This window comes from Fusarium oxysporum, chromosome 1 (genome assembly GCF_000149955.1).
Source record: "Fusarium oxysporum f. sp. lycopersici 4287 chromosome 1, whole genome shotgun sequence".
NCBI lineage: Eukaryota > Fungi > Ascomycota > Sordariomycetes > Hypocreales > Nectriaceae > Fusarium > Fusarium oxysporum.
This window is the reverse complement of record NC_030986.1, coordinates 6,161,281-6,181,560: the sequence shown is the minus strand read 5'-3', so window position 1 is coordinate 6,181,560 and position 20,280 is coordinate 6,161,281. Positions and strand designations below refer to the sequence as shown.

Below are 20,280 nucleotides of genomic sequence, written 5' to 3'. Positions count from 1 at the left end.
GAGCAGAGGTTTACCCTAGAACGCAGGGTTGAAAGCCACTCCACTCAATCCACTAGCAGCTCAAGTGGAGTGGGTAGATCATAATCCACTGAATATCTCAGCATAGTGGATCCACTGTAAGTTATCGTGGATTGGGTGGATTGGGTGGATTGGCAAGTGCCTCTATTCTTGATGCCATGATGGTGACGCTATTCCCGAAGCCATTGCCCATGTAGGTCCCTTATTCCAACTTCCGAGTGAGACCTTATCCCCAACGGGCTCCCATCTCGTCTTGAACGCCCACCACCTGAGTGAGCCACTTTGTTGCCCATCCTTCAAGCTGTTGATCCGACATCTGAGCTAATTCGAGGTTGACTTTTTCTTCGTCTACCGAGATAAAGAAGGGATCTAATTCATGAATAATACCCGCCCTCAGCCATGAACGCAATACCTGGCACATCCCGATAATCTGGGCTTCAAGTTGGTGGCGGAGAGGGTTCACCATCCGACCTGCTGCTGAGAAAAGACGCTCACACTCAGCAGACATTTGTTGTATCGTGAGAAAATCAAGCGCCATTCGCGATAAGTTTGGATACTTGAATCGCTTCTCGTGCCAGTAAGCGAGAGGATCGTTGATGGAGCCATCACCACTTTCGCAGTGCGTAATCCAATGCAGGTATTCGTCTTCGCCTGGCGTGAGGCCATCATGACCTGCTTCTGGCGCTGTGTAGCGGTTTCGTTTAAGGTATTCCTGAAACGGATTGTCCGAAGTCTTCCGCTGCTTGGGAACTGGCTCAACGGCTGACGGCTCCTGTCCAGGCAACGTGGCCTCCCGATACTCAAAACGCCAGACATCGTGAACCATGTTTTTCGCCTCGTCAATCCACTCAGGGCGATCAGTCCAGTTGCATTCAAACCATTTCCATCGGTATGCCGGATGGAGCGCCAGGCCAGTGTAGTAGATGGGCGTCTCACTCAATATCTCATAGTACTCATTCAACTTCTGCCAGCCTAAATTGATGTTGATCCTGAAGTGTTCAGTATCAGGGAAGTCCTTCGCGATGTCCTTAAAACGTTCAAGTTGCTCGAGAAGAAATTCAAAGCCTTGAATAACGTCCCAAATATTACCATATGACCCAGTCCACCCACGCTTCCGCTTGCGGATCTGGCCGTCGCCTTCTATCATTTTGATCATGGCTTCGTAGTAACTAAGTATTTGCGCAAATATTTCGACCACCTCCCAGTCCTTGTCGGATAGCTGGTTCTCTGGCTGGCAAATAAAGGGCAATGTGAGTGACTTCTTAGGACCGCCCCTCTTGGCCTTGTTCTGCTGTTCGAAGTCGATTCGATGGTGGGCAATGAGTCGTTCGATATAGTCGCGAAGTAGTAGAGCTCGTCGTATCATGTATAACTGTGACAGCCATCTCGTATCGTTGTCCAAAATAACATCCAATGGCTTCCTGGCGTTGAGTTTTGGGTCAGATGACTTGTTAAAGGCTTCTTGTTGAATATTGCGAAGCATGCCAGTCAACAAGTCAGATCTGTGGATAGCTACCACAAGATTGTGCAGTTTGCCTGCTGGTCCCTTCTTGCGCCAAATCAAATGTTCTGCTTCAGTAAGAGGCTCTGCCCCTGATACCCGCCGCTCAAAAGCGTCAGCATCGTGCCCAAATAGAATGGCTTTGGCGGAGAGGTTCAAGGTATGCCCAAAACAGCGCCCTCGCCTGCGGGCCCCAACGAAGCCGAGCTCTCCACCAATAATCTCCATGGCGGTATCATTGTTTTTCGCGTTGTCAAGCGTGAAATAGCCAATCTTGTCTTGGATCTGATACGATTCAATTACGTCGAGGATTTCTGCGGCGATATTAGGCCCAGTGTGCCTGGCGCTAACTTCGGGGAGCCCAAGCGTAATCTTGCAAGGCTTATTGTTTTCGTCCCTAAAGAAGCAACAGATACCATATAGGGCGTATCGGTTTCCAGACCGCCAGCCGTCGAAGGAGATGTGGATAAGTCCAGGCGCCTTGCCCAAGACCTCTATCACCTTCTGCTTATGTTGTTCGAATGCAGCGACGATCTTTTCTCGAACAGTTGTGTGGGTAATATTGGCTTTACGTGCCGAAACTGACGGGTTCAAGTTATCGAAGATAGCATGGAGTTCTGCCTCCTCGGCAATTGAAAATGAGTGATTCTTGGCCACGATCCAATCGATCAGAAGCCTCCGGAAGTGTTCCTTGTCGAAGCGTTTGATGAAGTCATTCGCAATCGCTTGTTCTCGGGGGTCGTGTAGATCGAGCTTCATGGATTCAGCGAGAGTCCGCTGCCCCGGGGGCTTTCTGCCCTTAGAATTCGCCTTCTTTTCAGCAGTTCCTTGGGTCATTCCAGGCGGAGCGCGGATCCCGTGGTCGTTGAACAGATGATTGTACGCGTTATGAATACCATCAGCTTCGAAATGTCGTGGATGTGGATTATTCTTATGAATGCACGCTCGGCATATCCATCTGCGGGCGTCTTCCTTTTGGATGTCATATCCAAATTGCCAGGCCCAGCAACGCGTCTCCCTGGCTCGCTCAGAGAACGCCCAGCCTGGGAAATGCCTCCAGAGCGTACGTTCGTACTGTTCATCGCTTGCGGAAGAGGTCCTCAGAGTCGAGACAGGGGTCGAGGTTGAACGGGTAGGATACGGCGTCGGGCAGGGTGTTGATTCGGCAGCGGACCCGAAGCCGCTGTCGGAAATGTCGAAGCAGGAATCAGGCGAGGTCATGGTAAAATAATCTCTTTGTCATGTCGAAATCGCAAAACATGGTGCAGGTGATGGGTCAACAACAGGTCGTCAGGTCAGCGCGAATGACGCGTCCAACGCGACCAGTTGGCACAATATGCCCTTATCCTGCAGATGTTTCAGATACTTGCCTTTCGAGCCAATTTGATGTGGACGAGCACGTAGCGAGTGCCATATTGGGGTCGGGTATTAGATAAGTCCCTAACATCCTTCACATCACGAGCTTGACGCGATTAGTATCGCTTGCAATTTTTCGCGCAGTATTGAGATATTGAGGGATCTGGACGCGTTTTTTGAATCAGCTTGCCGGCAGTTATTTAATGGTATAATTGTTGTATTATAAATCCAAAGTATGGACAGTCGAACTTGATATTTGCCGTATATGTTGTTGAGGAAAATGTACACTTATTGATGGCCCTCATAACGATATGCGCTCACGAGCAAATCTTAAGTATATCCATCGAGATTTACGTCATCCCAATGAGAAAGCATAGGACATTTGAATAGTGTTTCCTATATTGTATGTATTCTAAAATTGCGCTGTTCAGAAGCTTCATGGTGTTTTTGACATAGGGTAGCAATATTGCAAAAGTTATGGGGCACACCAGCCTCTGCTAGAGGTATTCTGCCAAAATACATGGGCCCCCTTAACTACCCCCACTTCTAATCCACCCAAATCCACCCAATCCATCCACGACATCGCCGAGTGGATTCGGTGGATTAGCCAATCCACTGGGGTTTTGCTAGTGGAGTGGACAGTGGAATCCACGAGTGGATCCACTACGTGGATTGGGTGGAGTGGCTTTCAACCCTGATCAGGAGGCATGGCCGGCCGTTACCTCCCTTCGCCATTGAAATCCTCCCTTTCAATGTCTAGTGTGTATCAAAAGAATGAGCGTGGGCAGACGCCAGTGCTAAAGATACTCCCAGGGGTAAAGAAGTGGCGAATGAAAGCGTTTTGCTTGGCCTGTGATGTGTAGGGCTGCTGGAGTCCAGGAGACGGTGGTAGCTACCGGCCATTGGTGACTCGGAATTACGTTGCTTCTCGTTTTTGAGCCGCCCGCGTAGTTGCTTCACAAGCAGCTTTTTTGTGTCGGCCCCTTCCGGACTGGTTTGGTGGTTAAGAGGGGCTTCCCTTCTTTACCCCTTTAAAACCTGTTCAGGGGGTTGCACGTCATGCGCGGCCCCTGATTGGCTAGTTGCATTGGAGTCGAAGAGATCAAGGCGGGGCCTTCGGGGGCTGAATAATTAATTCAACGTCCCCCAACGTTTCTCCTTGGCATTTCCGCTGTGGAAGCACTAAGTCAGGTCCAGTCGTGTGGCAAGCCCAAGCTATTGATTATCTAACCTAATCAAGCTTCGTATTCAGTGTTTGGTGGTCACTAAGTTACCCGTAGCTTAGCTATTCACCGGTGTGGCATTTGTATTGAATGAATCCCTTTTGATGCCGAACGAATATCATCTGACCAGCGCAATTTAGACTCCAGCCCGTGGCGCAAAATGTGAAATGACCTATTCTCTCGGCCAATAGAAACAAGCGTAACCATGCTAATGCTGAGACATTTGGACTGTCCTATTTGTCGAACACTTGTTCTTTATCGTTGTATCACGAATGGAAATAGCGCATGACTGCCTAGCAAGAAGTGGCTGCTACTAATTTAACAGATTATATTAAATATAGAGTTAATTGCTGATATTTCAATAGTAAATTGGATGGCGGTGACATCATAGTGGCGGGGATGTGGCTTTTTTGTATCAAACTGCAGCCAAGGTCCCAACCAGGTTGATATAAACCTGCTTCTATGGCTGAAGGGTTACAAGTTTTTCTACTGCCTCTGTACTTGAACTCTACTGTCTTTCATATTTAGACTACTACCGCTGTCTCTAGTTACTCCCTGCATTATGTTGTACAAACCTTTTGCCTTGGTAGGGCTCCTCCTCCCGAGCCTAGGCCTCGCAGATACCTTCGACGCATGCTCCACTTCTGAGATCACCACATGCAACTGCCCAACCACTCCGGTCAAGAGATTCCAGTCCCGAGACTTCACCTTCCCCGAGCATCTCTTCCCTCGCACGGCCAATTCCTGCTCCGGCGATACACCTCCTTGCTGCGTGGAGAAGGGCCCTGGACCAGTGCAGGTCTCACCTTCTACCAGCAAAACGAACCTTCAATGCGGCTCCAAGTTTGGTGACGATCAGCTGGATGTCACAGATGGCGTCGCTTACACGATCGAGGACTGTCCTGCATCGGGGCCATACTCTGGGGAGAAGTGTCTGCACATAGCGATCACCACTGTTGCCGCGGCTACTATTTCAGACATACATCTCCAAGTCGACGACGACCCCATCACGCTGAACACTAAGCTTGGCAAATGGCCCTTCAACAGTTACTGCACACTCAGCCCTACCGAGTGTTGGGTTCCTTTTGATGCCATTATCGACACATTTGAGAACCCATCTGTGTCCTCGCTGTGTGACACGGCCGTCTACGTTGCTGTTGGCATCAGCGTTTCCAGCAAACGCTGTGCCTCTGGTGCAACCTGTTTTAACCAAGGCACTGCCATTGGCTCTGGCAACTGGTTCATGTACTTTACACTGGACCTCGAGTGCCCTGAGATTTGCCTGCGCAAGTGCTGCTGTCCCGCCCTCCCGCCACCTCCCCCGGAGACCAAGTCCTGTTCCATTGGCACTGCCTTTGGCTATGGCGACGGATCCAAGAACCTGAATGGAGACTCCGTCGGTCCTGCTTTGGGTGGTAGTGGCTGCAACCGTTGGGGCTCGTACTTTACTCCCAGCAAGGCTACGTTGACCGCAGGCATCAGTGGTTCATTGATTGTCGGCGCCGGCCAAAACGACATCTCTAAGGGCACCAAGGCAGGAACCTGGTCAGCCAGCCTGTCCGGATCTCAGGTAAACGTCCAATACAACCTGTATGATGATGATACCAACGGACACTTTGATCTCGCCGAGGTACATGTGTATGCTTCGTGCTCGGCGCCGACGAAGTGCGCACCCGGTGATTACACGTATGTGTTCCCTTCGGGCACTCTAACAGGAAGCTCGGATGCCACGTACAGCACCTCCATCCAAGTTGATGGTACTTGCTCATCGTACTATCTTATCTTGCACGCCAAGGTCAATGAGGTATTCCCGAAGAGTGCCACTTGTCCCGAGGAGGCGACGTAAACGAATTGGGACAAGACACGAGCTGGCTATAGCACTTACGGTATATAAGTTAGTTTCTGGCTTGTCTTTGCATAATTTGATTACGCATCGCAAAGGGCCCCGTTCAGGCAGAATGAGCATGGGTTAAGGTCAGAGGCATTAGTTTTTATCAGATACGGAGAGGTGGTGTGTAATAAGATAATATACAATACCCTCCTAGATATTAACTAACTCTTCGCTTTAATTGTTTCACATCTAATAGTGACCCGCATAAGTAGTATTCAAAGGCTACATGGTTTGTGGTTACCATCCAGGACCACCTAATGGATAACCAAAATTTCGCTCCGCCCACATAAAATCCAAATTTTGATGCGTGCACAAAACACCAGGTCATCAATTAAAAAGCGAAGCTTTGGAGAGAAACTCTATAAAATTGATCAAATTTTACTCTCTGCGTGGTTTTTTTGACCTCCCGACCGCTCCGTGTGCGCTGGCAGTGCTTTGTTACGACCATAAAGTCATCACTTTCGTCCTCTGATCTGACACCCACCTCAATCACCGACTCGACCTCCTCATCCACATCCACCTCTATTTCTGCCTCTTTTGAGTCAGGAAGAGCTTCTACAGCCGATAGATTCTCCGCCACAGCCATGAATCGTCGGTTGGGGTTTAGTACTGCCTTTCTTTTCTTCCCTCGCCGCACCTGGGTCATCTGCTCCTCGAGGCCAGTAATCCGCGCATTCTGAACGGCCACCTTCATTTCTAGAACTTCCAACCCCTTTGCAATCTTACTGTACTTCTGCCTGGTTGGGCGACTGCGGTATTTGGCCAAATCTCTCACCTGGCGGCTCGTTTTCGGCGTATCATCTGAGTGCAACTGAGGAGGGCTCGGAGTCTTGAACTCTTCCACCACTTTTTCTTTGGCCGGTTGAATTTCAGGATGTGTTAGAGCCTTATGACGATTTATTGGCCAATTTCCAGTAAATCTCCAGCCGGATAAGATAATCTGCTTCCTCATGCCCGCCTCTCTGGTTTTCGCGTATGCCCGAATAAAGTTGACTTTGTCAACCGGCGCAGAATCGGTCAAACTAGCCAGCTTTTGGAGTCCTTTCCCATACGCACATTTGATGACATTAAAAATTCCATTGTCTAACGGTTGTAAACCATGGGAACAATGTGCTGGTAAGTAACAGCAGTAGACGTTGTTCAGAAAGCACGTAGCCATCCACTCATCCTGAATGCTCGTCAGCGATCTTATAGCGGGAGACTTTGCGGTGAAAACCCCGAAAGATTCACCTGTGCATGGCTTCCGTGACCGTCAAGGATAATGAGTCTCGCATCCGATGCATCACGAGGCTCTGTTTGAGGTAGATAGACGTCTTTCAACCACTCGAGAGCTATATGGTTGTCGGTCCAGCCGTTCGGTGATGTGATGTAGTGCCAGTCCGCTATCAATTCGAATTCGTTAAGAAACCACTGCTTCTGTAGCTTCTTTCCTTTCAAGATAATTCCCGGTTTTAAAGCGCGACCAGTTGCGGTGACAGCCTCAATAAACGAGGCCCAAGTGCGCGACTGGACGCCTTTTAACATCGCCTTCTTCTTCGGGTCAGAGCTCCCGATACGAGGCTGTCCAAGCCTCATGGACAACCAATTAGTCATGACCTATGGAAACCCATAGAGTACTTGTAGAAGACTTACCGAAACCCGCCATTATGCCGCCCTCGTCCACGTTAACCGTGTTCACAGGCTTGATCCAGCCGTATTCCGTCTCCCGAATATCGAAGTACCAATTGACCGCCTTCGGAGTAAATCCGTCAAACCTGGCGGCTTCCTGGCGTTTTCCACGCTTGGTAGATAGTTGTAGGTGACGCTTCACAAACCTGGTGGCCCAGTGCTTGCCCAGGGGCTTGTTATCGCCTTGTTGTTTGAGGATGGCCTCGACACACGCACGGAGCTGGCTGTGCGAGAGAGCATAACCCAGAGACTCTTGTCGCAACACCCAACGAAGGAGGGTCTCCTCTCGGCTCTTTGAAATACGCTGGTGGGCCTGGATCCGTTCATTCCTGCTCGCTTGACCGGAAAGTCTCCCAGAAAGGGTCAACCGAGGTACTCCACGTTTCTGGGCCGCCCCCATCTGTGACAGGCCTCTATCAGTAATATCGAGTAAAGCATCAGCTACGCCATCTTCAGTATAAACACGGCGAACCATTGCGAAAGGAGTTCCGACAAGAAAATTACGTGAAAATTCGGCTTAAGTGGATGGAGTCGCGTAGGGTAGATAAGGAGAAATGCGAAAAATTTCAAAGGGCCAGAGAACTAGGCCACGAGGCGGAACGGGGACAAGTCAAGCCGATATTAAAATTTCATGAAAACTGCTATACAGCATTGATATGGGTTTGTGAGTATCTTCGTTCTTGGCTAAATGCGATGCACTTGAAAATTCGGAGCTTGTATGGAAAGATTGAAATTTTGGTGGTCCATTAGGTGGGGGTGCCCACTAGGTGGTCCTGGATGGTAATATTACTCAGATCGAGCTCGCCGCTAACCACCCTTTGCGTCTAGGCGTTGTTCTGAACTACTCTGACTTCTACAACGAGGTCCAGAACTCGCCCAATCGTGCCTGCCACCATGCCAAGTTGGCCGTTCATGATGATCTTGCCGAACTCCACTCCCTGCCTGAAGAACCACTTGGCAACTGCACATACATTACGCAACTCCTCCTTGGGAATCTGACTATTTAGATATCCAGAGACTGATAAGCCAGAACCTCAGGATACGGCTCAGATGAGAAGGTAACCAAGGCGGCCTAGATCGAAAGGGTACGTAAGAATACCTTGTCCGAATCATTTGAGGTCCTCGGTGATGGCAGCATCAAGTGCGGCAAACTGCCGCTTGGGGCAGGTCGGGTAGTGGGGGCAGTGACACCCTCAGCCTTGGCGAGGGCGGCGTCGTTGACACCACCGAAGGGGTACCTGTCACGGAGACCCTTGGTGGTAGACACATGCAGCATAGAGTCGCAGACTCGCAGATCGGCACGCATTTAGCCGCCATAGTACAAAACAAAGATTTCCTCGGAGAGCCCCTTTCTGGGGTCGCTATGGACGAGACCACACTAAATGCCGGGACCACTCCACTTAGCTCTCGAGACGCTCTTCCTAACGAGCATGGTGCTGGGCATGTTTGTTGTTTGTGCGCTTTGCATGCGCTTGCTCTCGACCCGTCGCTTGACACGGTAGACTTTTCAGCCTATAAACTCAGGCAGGGGGGAAAGGGAAAGTCAGAGCCGTAGAGACGAGAAGGGAGAATTAATTATCATCAGCCGATAGCAGTGGTGTGCGAGTGTATGAGTATGTGAGGTGGAGATGAGTGGGTTGTCCATCTGTATCACTAGGCGTTAGGGTGCATTAGTTTAAACGGTAGCAGGAGGTACCGGTAGTAAAATCAAGGATGGATCGAGCTGGCAACCGAGACAGTAGACGAGACGAAGATCAAACAAGACCCTTTGTCATGGTTGTCAATCAGGTCCCTGGAAAACCCCACAGCTCACCCCGTCCAGTCGGTGCCACCAGCTTGGGGCAGGGGGACGATCAATCTGATGACCCCCAGGTGACCCGGCTTTAACACCAAACAGAGCAACCCTAGTCACTCATATCCGAGTCAGCCAACGCATCCCCCATTCCCTAATGTAGAAGATAGCTATATTCGCCATGCTCCCCTCCAGCCGACCATTTAATCAGCACTACTGCTATTCTTCTTCTTCAAATTCCGCCTGCTCCAATTCAGACATCGCAGCTGAGTCCGCCTCTGCCGTTGCCTACGGACTCGGCATGGACTCCATCCAACTCCCCGTAGCCTCCGTCGAGGTGCTTCGCTGCATGCGATGCGCCTGCTCCGTCGAGGCCACCTCCACCGACGACATCGGCGCCATGGGCATGGTTCGCATTGCCTACAATCTCTACTACTGCGAGCGCTGCGCTAAGATAGTGGGATATATATAAATCAGTAGCCCTGGTGTATTGGAGCTGGATGGCAAAGAGGTCCGGTCTGCTGGTGGCTGGGATGTGGATACTATGTGACTAGATTGCATTATTCTGCTCCCTCACAGACAACTCATACCTTTCAACGTCATCGTCCCATATCTACATTATGTCTTTAATACACTTCTTGCAGCATAGACCGGACTGTGTCAAGGTTGCGGCTCTGCGGCGGCCCATGGCAAGTGGCACCAGGCTGTCGTTGACGCTGAGGGGGGCCTCACGAGGCAGAAGTCCCGCTGGCCGGGAGTGCCGCGATCGGGCTAGGCGAACCAGTATCAAGATATGATTCGGACAAAACGACGAGATGAGGAGACAGGAAAAAGCACGGCCAGTCCGACCGCCTCAGCCATGGCAGGCGATACTGTTCTTCTAGATGTGGGAGACAGGTTTGGAGGGAGTCTAGCTTGCGGTTTAACAGATTGAGATAAACTTGTATGGTAAGGGAGGGAATCTGTAGATACTACTAGGGCGAGTGGGAGGTTTAAGCAATTGGCAGTGCGGCTGAGTTGTAGCTTAGATTGCCGCTAAGCTGAGCATCGAAGCCAAAGCCGCTTTCATGCATTTCGGAGATGAAGTTTGATGCGTGGCTGGGCTGGTCTGCATACCTAACATTCTGGCTAGCAGCGCCTATTGTAATCAAAATTTATTTACTCAGTTAATATGAAAAGCCCTTATCGAATAAATAAAATCGCTGTTATATCTACAAGGGCATGCGCCTAAGTACCAGCTCTAAGGTAGAGATGGTTTTGTTTGAATTGTTACTCCCAGTATATTAGTATTTTATACCAAGGATACACGTTGATGAGGTCTTTGCTACCGCCGGGCCGATAGTTGCAAATAGAGAACTGGAAGGGCTCCTCCTTTTCTCTCGAGACGGCTCAGGCCTTGCCGTACTGGATCGATGAGCACGGATCAGGCGTGCTCGCTCTATTGAAAATGCATAGGATTACGAGGAGCCATGGATTCTAGGGACCCAAGTCGATGGCAACTAACCCTAGCGGCGGTTAGGCAACTAATTCTTTAATTGACAACAGATAAGCCAAAGCGGGAATTAATTGCGTCGGAGATTACGCGGTTGGATACGATTAAACCCACTCTGGGTGACTATATACACACGATCAGGGTCATGGAGAAGGATATCCTATTGCAACCAGGTAAGGACAGCGGCAGTACTGCGCTCAATTGACGAAGGCTCCCACATGTCGGCCATGAGCAGGCTCTCGCTTCGCCGCAGTCTAAATTCTCAAAGGGTTTATAGACGATGAGAATGTGTGAAGGTCTTGGGCTCAAAGATGTCGGTAGCCGCAAAGATGTTCATTTTAGCCGAGGATGTGCAAGGCTTCATCCAACGCAAGTGGCTTTTTATCAAGGAAGATCTGCGGTAGGGTGAGTCGCACCTACATGCCGCCAATCAAGTTGATGAGGAAGAGATGAAGATGTCGAAGAAATGGGGTATGCCGGCATTGCGCCATACGCATCTGGGAATAAATGGAATTATAAGACTGCCGTCAGGATGGAAGAGGGCTCGCTGTCGGATTGCCGAAAACAGTTGTTATGAACAGTTGTTATGACAGAATCTTACATTTCTATGGCGCTATTTTGGATATTCAACTCGGCTTCAGTATGCTTGGTGACTTCGTCATCGCTACAGAGGCAGAACTCTCGTTTTGGTCAGAGATGGAATTGCCAAACTCGAGTAAGGTCAAGGCAAAAGCCAAAGAACAGAAGCACAAAAGGGTACAAGATCAACTGCACATAAAGTTTACAATACAGTGGAAGGAATATGATAGTCTTCCCTCAGTGAAAGAGCACCAAAACCAGTCTATTTAGTAGAGACACAGTATCAGCATTGCGCAGACGCTAGGGATTATCACTTTCATACGTATATACGACCATACCATGGGTAATACAAACCAGGTTTCAGGAAGATACTCCCACCCTTTCGTTACACCCAGGTATTAAAAAAGCTCCTTGAACCCGCTCAGTAATCACAATCTCCTTGTTCTCCCGCAGATCAAAGGCGTCTTCTCCCAGCGTCCTACTACATCATGGCGAGGCAATTCAACAGTGTGCTTGCGGACTCATGGCTCGGGTTGCTTAACTTCGACAGTACAACAAATGATAGAGGGATCGGTAGCACCTTACCCACGACCTTAGACTCCAACCAAGGACAAGGACAGCCGTTGCGGGGTCAGCCAGGCGACGAGTGAGTTTAGAATTCCTTGTCCGTGGCCATATATTGACAAGGCAAAGACAGGATACAATCACCCGCCTCATCAAGATTGAGACCATGCTCAAATGGATCTATGACAACCAAATCAAGTTACTCGAGAAATACATTGGCATCAAACAAAGAATAGAGGCCATGAGAAAGAGCCTCGAAGAACAGGGAGGGTGTATCAAGGACTCCCTCGACCACATTCTTGCAAATAGCGGGACCAGGTAATGCGGGACTGAGGGCATGCGAGTTAAACAGAGTATGCTACTACGAAGTATTGGCGATAATGACACAGACCCAAGCGAGGATAAGGCAGACGGGTTCACGGGCGTGGAGGATCTAAGCAAGTATTCATATGATTTGTGGGGGAGGACAGATGGGTGGGTCTGATAGCATGTGTGTTGTATCGTGTTTCTGTGCTTGAAAGTGCCACGGGTTCAGAGAAATAAGACATTAGTCCACTCGGTTTCTCATTCTCGAGGTCCACCCCAGGCAAGGAACAGGACTGACAATGGAGCCTATGGTGAGCTGCCAATGCGTCACCGCGGACTCGCTAGACCTTGAGGGCGACCAACAACTTTGTGAGTGTTGCTGAGATGACGAGTTTGATGACAAGGAACGCCCGGTATGTTCTGTCTGTTCCGTCAAGGGCGCGGCACCTCGGAGCCAAGCCTACTGGCCGTGGGTATCTGCAGGACCGGTGCCTGAGGGGGCTTTGATGATGGTAGGGTGGCGACATCGGTCCACTGGAAGCAACAGACAGAGCGGTCATTGACAAGGATGGTTGGGTCCCCAAGTGAGTTTACCATTAGTTTAGTGGGGTTCTACCGTTGGTTTGCGGGATTAAGAGGATAAAACAGGACTCGATCTAGACACTAAGTAGCAAAGTCAGACCACTCTCAAGGCCCCAGCAAGGGAACCTTCTGGAAAGAATTACCCCGCGAGGATAGCCATCAAAGGTTTAGCAGGGGAGTCTCGTCCCCCTCTCTGTTCAAATAGGCTACGTCACTCCCCGCCTTGATTTGGCATAGCTTCCTCTAGGCAGTTTCCCCTTTTATGATGAATCCAAGCCAGTGTGACTCTCGATTCACCAGGCGGCTAATCCTTTGATATCGCATCCCGCAGAGACACATGTCGGCGGGATAGCTGCAGCACCTGAAACCACCCATTGTCACCACGATGGAGAATTGGAGAGGCCGAGAATTCAAGCTTCAATGGAACATGAGCTGATGTGTCGCAGCTCGGGCGGATGCGGGGCCCTTTGGGATAAGGGTTCTGCCAGCTTAGCACGTTGTTCTGGATAAAGAACCGCAACCCATGCTCCATGTTGCCTATTAGCCTATGACATAGGCGTCCAGATGGTCTTTGTTATCGCCGTGTGCGCGTTCCGTCATCTTGGACTACGCCTCTTAATTGGCTTGACCAGGGCTCTCTGTAGCTGAAACCGACCGGACAATTCCATAGTTTCGCATTAGAGAGAGAGCGGCCTAGCGAGGTGAACATACAACTAGTTCGTGTTCTGATGGACCATGGGGCATGGGTTTGGGAGAGGAATGACCTTCCACACTGGGTTCATTCGACGCAATACGAACGATGACACTCATCTCCCAAACCATGAACCAGTCGGAATTAATTTTGCAACGACCTGCAGTGGCTGATGTCTGGACACACACAGTCTCATTATCCAGGTTGGTGGCGTTGGCTAAATGAGCCAAGAAACGGCTCCGCTAGCGCCCTGTCACCTGAGCGCTTGGGCCAACTCTTGTCTGGAACTTGGAAGTGCCGAGGACTCAAGCGTCCATCCCCTGTGCCCTTGATGCCGATCCCCCCACGGCCCCACTGCTCCAGATGGTGAGACCGCCGCCTCCTTTGTTTTTATTTTTTTACCCTTTTTGGGGTTGGGTTGGGCTCAGCGGGTCAACAATGGCAGACATTCCGAGGAATGATTCAGTAATTGGCTCCTCGCAGATCCTCCTTCGCCAAGAGCAACCAGGTGGAGGTCCTGTCATTCGGTCGATTCAAGTTGATCTGTGGTTGAGGTGGTGCCAACTTACATGGATGGCTTCCCTCCCCGATGAAACCAAAGATTCGAAAGGAGGAGGACGTGTGTTCACGTGCAAGGAAGCCTACATTGGTACAGTTATACACAAGTAGTTCAACGCCTCCTGCGAACGTCCCTCCTTTAACGCCAGTTGTCTGCCAGCTGCCTGTCGGTCAGCCGTCTAGTTCTCACCATACTCACCTAGCTGGATTGTTTGCTTGCCGCTGTGTTGCCTACCCCTTGTTTGCATCTGCCCAGAACGCGTCCTCTTCGATCTCGCTTCTCCTTCATTCAACACGCCATGGTACCCCCTTGCCATTTTTGATCCTCGATCCTGACGACATCAGCACTACTGGACCGTGATCGTACGACGCAACATCATCCGCAACGCGAACTCCACCTGACTGCTAGCCATCATCGCCATGCCCTCGTCAGTCTACTGATGTAGTTTTTGAGATCTTTCTTGATTTCTCTGGGAACTTCTGCTGCGATGAGTTTGCCCAAGCCGCCAACGTCGCTGGACGACTCGTGCTCCGTCATCTACGAGAACACCCTTTACTCCTTCACGCCTGAGGCCTTCTTGTCCCTGCCTTTAGAGGAAGGTGCAAAATGGAAGAAGCTAGAGATGGGAGAGAAGGTTTCGGGGGCCGTCTGTGTTGGGGCGACCCCCGATGATACCGCACAAGCTGGCCTCTTTGTCGTCGGTGGAACCAGCGGCTCGGATGGCTACACTGGGCTGCAAAAGTACACCTACTCGACGGGCAAGTGGACTACCATCACCCCCTCCGAGTTGATCACGAAGGATCGCCTGTGGCATGGCTCGACGTACATCAAGGCCAGTGATGCCATCCTTATCTACGCTGGTAGCCGAGGCGGAGTCGCAGCCTCCTCGGGCGAAACTTTCACCATCCAGGCATCCGAGCCCTATAGTGTTAACTCCTATGGCCCTGGTTCTAGCCCCGGCGTCAAGCCTATTCTTCTCAACTGGTCTGATGTCGATGCTTGCTGGGTCGGCGGCAACACTAGAAATATCGCCATTGCCTTGTTCAACCCGACTACAGGCTGGAGGGAATCGGGAGCCACCTTGGCAGAACCCCTACCGAAGGACTCGAGTTCCGTTCAGGCGATTGTGATGCCAGGGGATGATGGCTCCAAGAGCCTCTACACTTTTGATCTCTCACAATCCCCCAACCAGGTCCGCCGGTTCGTTCTCCAGGACGCTTCTGGCGCGCCCCTTTCCAACTCGGCCGCCATCGCAAATGAAAAGCGCGAGTTGTCCCTGGACGATTGGCCAGAGTACAACTCGACGCTTGCACCAACCGCTACGCGGCAGAATTTTGCCATTGCCCAAGGCGCAGACGGCAAAGTTGTCTTCTCTGGTGGGAACTCCGAAGACCCTCTTGCCATATTCGATGCTACCAAGAACTCGTGGGTCGATGCCACCCAGGTATTCGATGCCGAGAACCAAAAGGTTCTGTCCGACAGCACGTTGACCTCTTCGACTTTCTCAACTACCGAAACAGCTAGCTCGGCCAAGTCGACCAAGTCAATTTATCCCCAGACGAGGTCGTCAACCTCAAACTCGGAGATCTCATCGACCTCTGCGACCTCGACTGCCTTGTCGACAGGCAGCTCAACCGCTTCTCTGACAATATCCGAGGCCAGCGTCTCGGCCACGGCAGGTGCGGCCGCTGGCAACAGTGACGACGATTTCGGTATCAGCTCCAATGTCATCCTGGGTATCATACTTGGATCGATCCTCGGATTCTTGGCCTTGCTTGGTCTGCTGTTGTTGCTCTTGGCGCGGCGACGCAAGGCCAGGAGAAACGGTATGGAGGCTAGCAGCACCAGGCACTTTGGCAACGGCTCACGCCAGCTACTCTCGCGCGGTCAAACCCGTGGTCACAACGCCACGCTGTCTCAGGAATCCTACTCATCCATGGCTATTTTGATAGATCGCACTGGGAAGAAAAAGACCAGTCTAACCTGGAAGCCTACCAACGAGACGACTCGAAGCTCCGGCAGCTCTTTGCACAAGCAGATCAAGGCCACCATTAGCAAGCCGATTCTGCAGGAGATGCCGTACCCTGCACTGCAGGGCTACGACACCAGGGGCGTTGGTTTCGACGTAACCGTCGCAGAGCACCGACCCCATGCATGGCCCATGGAAGCCCAGGACGGCATGCGGAGGAGCTCTGGCTGGAACCATTACTGGTCCGGCGGCAGCGCATTGCAGATCCTCGGCTTCGGTGGATCCAAGAGGACAACCGCTGGGTCCGAACAGAGCTCCCGCTACTCTGAGGCCATGCACCATCGTTTCGCGAGGGCAACGCAGGACTCGTCAGCTCTACCATCGCTGATCTTTGACTTCTACCCCGAGATAAATCGGGTCAATTCCGGCAGCCGTGTTCTGGCCGAGTGCAGCAAGATTCCATTCAAGGGTGGAGTAGCCGGCAAGCTTGAACGCACCCCCTCGAGGACGTCATCATCGGGTTACTCCAGTGGCATCCCGAAGAGCGTCAATGAAGCCTGGGGACCATACCCTTAGCCCGAAGCCCTGGAGTCCTGACCGTGCGCCCAAAGTCGACTGCAACCCAAACTCCAACTTCGGAGCGCCACTGTCTCCAAGCGTCCCGGGCCCGTAGAACCCCCTTACAGGTGTGAGCAGCCAACCTCAGCTTGCAATTGCCTCAATGTCGTCGGATATGAGCTGACTGAATCTCGGTGACCGGTCACGAGAGTGAATTAGCCGCAGCCTCGAATTTTTGCACGGACTTTTGACGAGCCACCAAATAAAGCCCCCCCCCCCCCCCCCCCCCAATAATAGCACATACAAGCACAGCACTACCTCACACACTCTCGACCTAACCCTTCTCATATCCATCTCATTTTTACCTTTGCCTTTGTCTTTTTACTAGACGCGAGCCCGGAACTGGTTAATTCCGATTGATCGTTGTGATCTTATAATACTACCGTCTTCTGTTAGATGTAACTTCCTCGAGTACAAGTGGAGCAGCCTAAAAGAGAGAAGGGCGGGGAGGGGGAATGAAGGAGAAGAGGCAGGGGGAGTTATAGCAGAAGACAGAGAAGTCGAAGCAGGGGCCGCAAGGCCAGAGCCTCAATTAAATAGTATAAAAGTCATCGGATGTGGGATTGTAATATGACTTGATAACCCTTTTCGTTTGTTTGGCTGTTTACGGAGAGCAATAAGTGTGTTACTACATCCCCGTGACACCACTAGCAGAGAGTCGTCAATACCACTATCTCATTTCCATCCGAACTAATGATACCGGGAGCGCCCGATATAGGAGCTGCACCCCCTAGCCCCGCGCTCTGAACCGATTCACTCCCCTAGACTGTCGCTTCTTTTCAAAATACTCCATATCGGATAGTTTAAGGTCAGCTAGATCCCAAAATTCGGGTTTTGAGGGAGTTTCCTGATCGAAGAGTTTGCCAACAAGTCGTTGCCGGTCATCCATCTGGGCCACAGCCCGCCAACCCAGCCATGCCAGCTCCTCAATGTGGCCTGCCTCCTCCGGCGACCATGACCCTTCCTCCCCAGCAGCCTCCAACCGCCATTTCTCCGCCTGTCCATCATGCGCCTCCTCCACGTCTGCCGCCACCTTCATTAACCCAGAGTCATCAGCAGAGAGATTCCTGGCCACAGCTCTCTAGCCCGCCCCAGCAATGGCAAGCAGCTGAGGAATACATGAGGAATTGGCTGCAAGCCAAGGTCGAGGAGGACAAGAGAAGACGAGAAGAGGAGAGGACGAGGCAGGAGAGTCTGCGCCTTGAGCAGAGGAAGGTCGAGATGGACATGCTGTGCACATCTCTGCAAGGCGGTATCCCGCCCTCCATGATTCCACTGATCTTCGTCCGCATGGGTAGCGGAGGCGTGCGCCCACAGATGGCTGGGTCGCAGCAGGTCACGTCTGTCTCGCAAGCTTATCACCTCCAGCTTCTGTCTCCCCAACATGCTCATCCGCAACGCCAAAGCGACATATCGCAGCCTACCCAAGTAGCAGCCCCGGCGATGGCATCACATCCACAAATACAGCAGGTCCAATCGTCCCATCAAGAGTCTCCACCAAGTTCGTCGATAACCTTTTATAACTGGCAACCGCCAATATCGCAAGCCGGCAGCAGCTCGAACCGACCCGGAACGCCTTCCGCTTCGACCAAGACCAAGAGACAGTGAGGTTCTGATACTACAATGGGTTGATTTTGCAACGGAGGTGTTGCCCAACCATCGTCAGAGGGACAGAGCAACGATTCCGGACCAATGAGACCAGGTGCATGACAGATGTCGTGTGGGCCCCACAAAAAATAAAAATGAGGTAGCGCGCCCCAATGGGTCCTGGATGTATTGAGGACCACGGGCTCCTCATTCGCTACGTCCGCTCTTGGATGAGTGACAGGAAGCAAGAGCTTGCATCAGACATGTGGTCAATCCAGTCGTCACCTACTGATAGTTCTCTCTACCCGCTTCCTTTATGATACCACCAGTGGCTTGATTTTGCACCATGTCTATCGTTTTACACGGTCGTGGTGAAGGATAGGAGGACATACGAGACTGATCGCGCGCAGGTTGTAAACCTAGAACCTCACGCTATGATTAAATTCTTTTTACGCAGTGTGTATTCGGCGGGCGGATTTAGATTAGCACAAAAGTTTAGCGCCACGTCGTCGGCCCACAAGTGGTAAAATCACACTGGTCCCTGCCCAAGGGCCTCTGTCAGTCCCAAAGCATGATTGGTTGACCAGAACAAAGTGTGATGGGGTCATTACGGTAAAGTTGACACCCCAAGCGTCATGATCATGTCGATCATGCAGCATATGTACCGGCTGGCGGTGCGCCTAGTTGATAAATGCGAAATTGAGGAGGAGGAAAGAGAGCTAAATGGCGGCTCACACGGTCTACCCACGGCCATCGGCGCCTAGCGGAGAGGCTAAGCTGGGTGTATGAAGGTATCGCGAGCAGCGGGAAGGCGTTGGAGTACAGGTTTTTCATCCAGGGCCACGCGCACAGTTCCCCCCTGTATTCAGAACATTGGATAGGCCGGTATACCTGCAGTCGAAGGCCATGTAATGTTAATATTACTACTGCTGCTGAAGCAGCTGATAACACAGTGGCAAGCAAAAAAGGCAGCTGGATGAGGGCGGTGAGAGCTGAAGACTGGACGAGGAGCAGCAGGCAAGCGGCTGGCGTCACAAGGAGGAATCTGTCAGGAGCAAGGATCATAACCATCGTGAATAGCTTCACGGTCAGCGTGAACGCTACATCACAACTTCCATCAGGCAACAGCCTGCTGCCTATGAGATCGGCAGAGTTAGGGTTATACAGGTATAAAAGACCGACTCTCGTCACTCCTTTAGATAGAAAATTAAGCGCTTATTTCATCTTCACGGCCTATCAGTACCTGCGACAGAATCATTCGCAGATAACGAGTCTTACCGGGCCGCATGTAAGTGAAAACTAGAGAGGCCCGATGCGGCTAGCCTGTACTAGCGTTCAGCTAGTGTTTTATCTGAGGGCTATTAACCATCAGCCAAAAGCAAAGTTAAAAGGGGCAGCTCAGCAGCAGGAGTTAGAAAAGAAGGGTCGTCAGTGGAGTAGTAGCCATAGTGCCGATGGTTTCGGCGCTTGACAATGTAGATATCGGCGTCCTAGGGGCAACTTGGTTACGTCTTCGTATAAGGCGTTGTCGCCCTCGCGCAATTATCATTCATTCTATCACGTTTCCTGGGCGAAGAGGTAAGCTCGATCATCATTGCTTGGGGGTATGTGGCAAGTATTGAGCAGGCTAGACTGAGTCAGCGGCCTCGCTTGGTGGGAGTCGCGGAGAAATAGAGACGTGGAGACATTTGTCGTGCTGACAAGGGTCGAATCGACAAGGCGGAGCGGGGCGCGCTTGCTGCCGAGGAGGGCTAGGAGGTCGTTGAGGCCGTGCGCACCGTTGAACCAAGAGACGAAATCAGCAACTCGTAAGAATGGCCAATCAGTGAAACCGGCAGCCTGTCCGTGCACGTTTCATTAAACAGCCACACCTGCGAGAGACAA

General features: G+C 51.3%; 8 protein-coding genes across 8 annotated transcripts; 7 read left to right on the top strand and 1 right to left on the bottom strand.

Moving 5' to 3' along the window:
* Positions 1–4,551: 4,551 nt before the first annotated feature.
* On the top strand, positions 4,552–6,112 carry FOXG_15038 (uncharacterized protein). The gene has a single exon (XM_018395113.1). The coding sequence runs from the start codon at positions 4,661–4,663 to the stop codon at positions 5,942–5,944; it is 1,284 nt and encodes a 427-aa protein (XP_018255575.1). The 5' UTR covers positions 4,552–4,660; the 3' UTR covers positions 5,945–6,112.
* Positions 6,113–8,481: 2,369 nt separating this feature from the next.
* On the bottom strand, positions 8,482–8,963 carry FOXG_15037 (uncharacterized protein; the record flags this gene model as incomplete). Its single annotated transcript, XM_018395112.1, has 2 exons — positions 8,482–8,652; positions 8,757–8,963. The coding sequence occupies 2 exons, from the start codon at positions 8,961–8,963 to the stop codon at positions 8,482–8,484; spliced, it is 378 nt and encodes a 125-aa protein (XP_018255574.1).
* A 667-nt stretch (positions 8,964–9,630) lies between these two features.
* On the top strand, positions 9,631–9,921 carry FOXG_15036 (uncharacterized protein; the record flags this gene model as incomplete). The annotated part of the gene is made up of 1 exon (XM_018395111.1): positions 9,631–9,921. The coding sequence occupies one exon, from the start codon at positions 9,631–9,633 to the stop codon at positions 9,919–9,921; it is 291 nt and encodes a 96-aa protein (XP_018255573.1).
* A 1,331-nt stretch (positions 9,922–11,252) lies between these two features.
* FOXG_21963 (uncharacterized protein) lies at positions 11,253–11,345 on the top strand (the record flags this gene model as incomplete). The annotated part of the gene is made up of 1 exon (XM_018402343.1): positions 11,253–11,345. One exon carries the CDS (start codon positions 11,253–11,255, stop codon positions 11,343–11,345), a length of 93 nt encoding a protein of 30 aa, XP_018255572.1.
* A 663-nt stretch (positions 11,346–12,008) lies between these two features.
* On the top strand, positions 12,009–12,406 carry FOXG_21962 (uncharacterized protein; the record flags this gene model as incomplete). Its single annotated transcript, XM_018402342.1, has 2 exons — positions 12,009–12,166; positions 12,214–12,406. 2 exons carry the CDS (start codon positions 12,009–12,011, stop codon positions 12,404–12,406), a joined length of 351 nt encoding a protein of 116 aa, XP_018255571.1.
* A 2,303-nt stretch (positions 12,407–14,709) lies between these two features.
* On the top strand, positions 14,710–16,767 carry FOXG_15035 (uncharacterized protein; the record flags this gene model as incomplete). Its single annotated transcript, XM_018395110.1, has 1 exon — positions 14,710–16,767. One exon carries the CDS (start codon positions 14,710–14,712, stop codon positions 16,765–16,767), a length of 2,058 nt encoding a protein of 685 aa, XP_018255570.1.
* Positions 16,768–17,724: 957 nt separating this feature from the next.
* On the top strand, positions 17,725–18,417 carry FOXG_15034 (uncharacterized protein; the record flags this gene model as incomplete). The annotated part of the gene is made up of 1 exon (XM_018395109.1): positions 17,725–18,417. One exon carries the CDS (start codon positions 17,725–17,727, stop codon positions 18,415–18,417), a length of 693 nt encoding a protein of 230 aa, XP_018255569.1.
* Positions 18,418–19,037: 620 nt separating this feature from the next.
* FOXG_21961 (uncharacterized protein) lies at positions 19,038–19,160 on the top strand (the record flags this gene model as incomplete). Its single annotated transcript, XM_018402341.1, has 1 exon — positions 19,038–19,160. The coding sequence occupies one exon, from the start codon at positions 19,038–19,040 to the stop codon at positions 19,158–19,160; it is 123 nt and encodes a 40-aa protein (XP_018255568.1).
* Between the last annotated feature and the right edge of the window lie 1,120 nt (positions 19,161–20,280).

Bases quoted from the DNA above. Each gene is read 5' to 3' on its own strand.
- FOXG_15038 (XM_018395113.1), top strand. From the start codon at position 4,661: ATGTTGTACAAACCTTTTGCCTTGGTAGGGCTCCTCCTCCCGAGCCTA.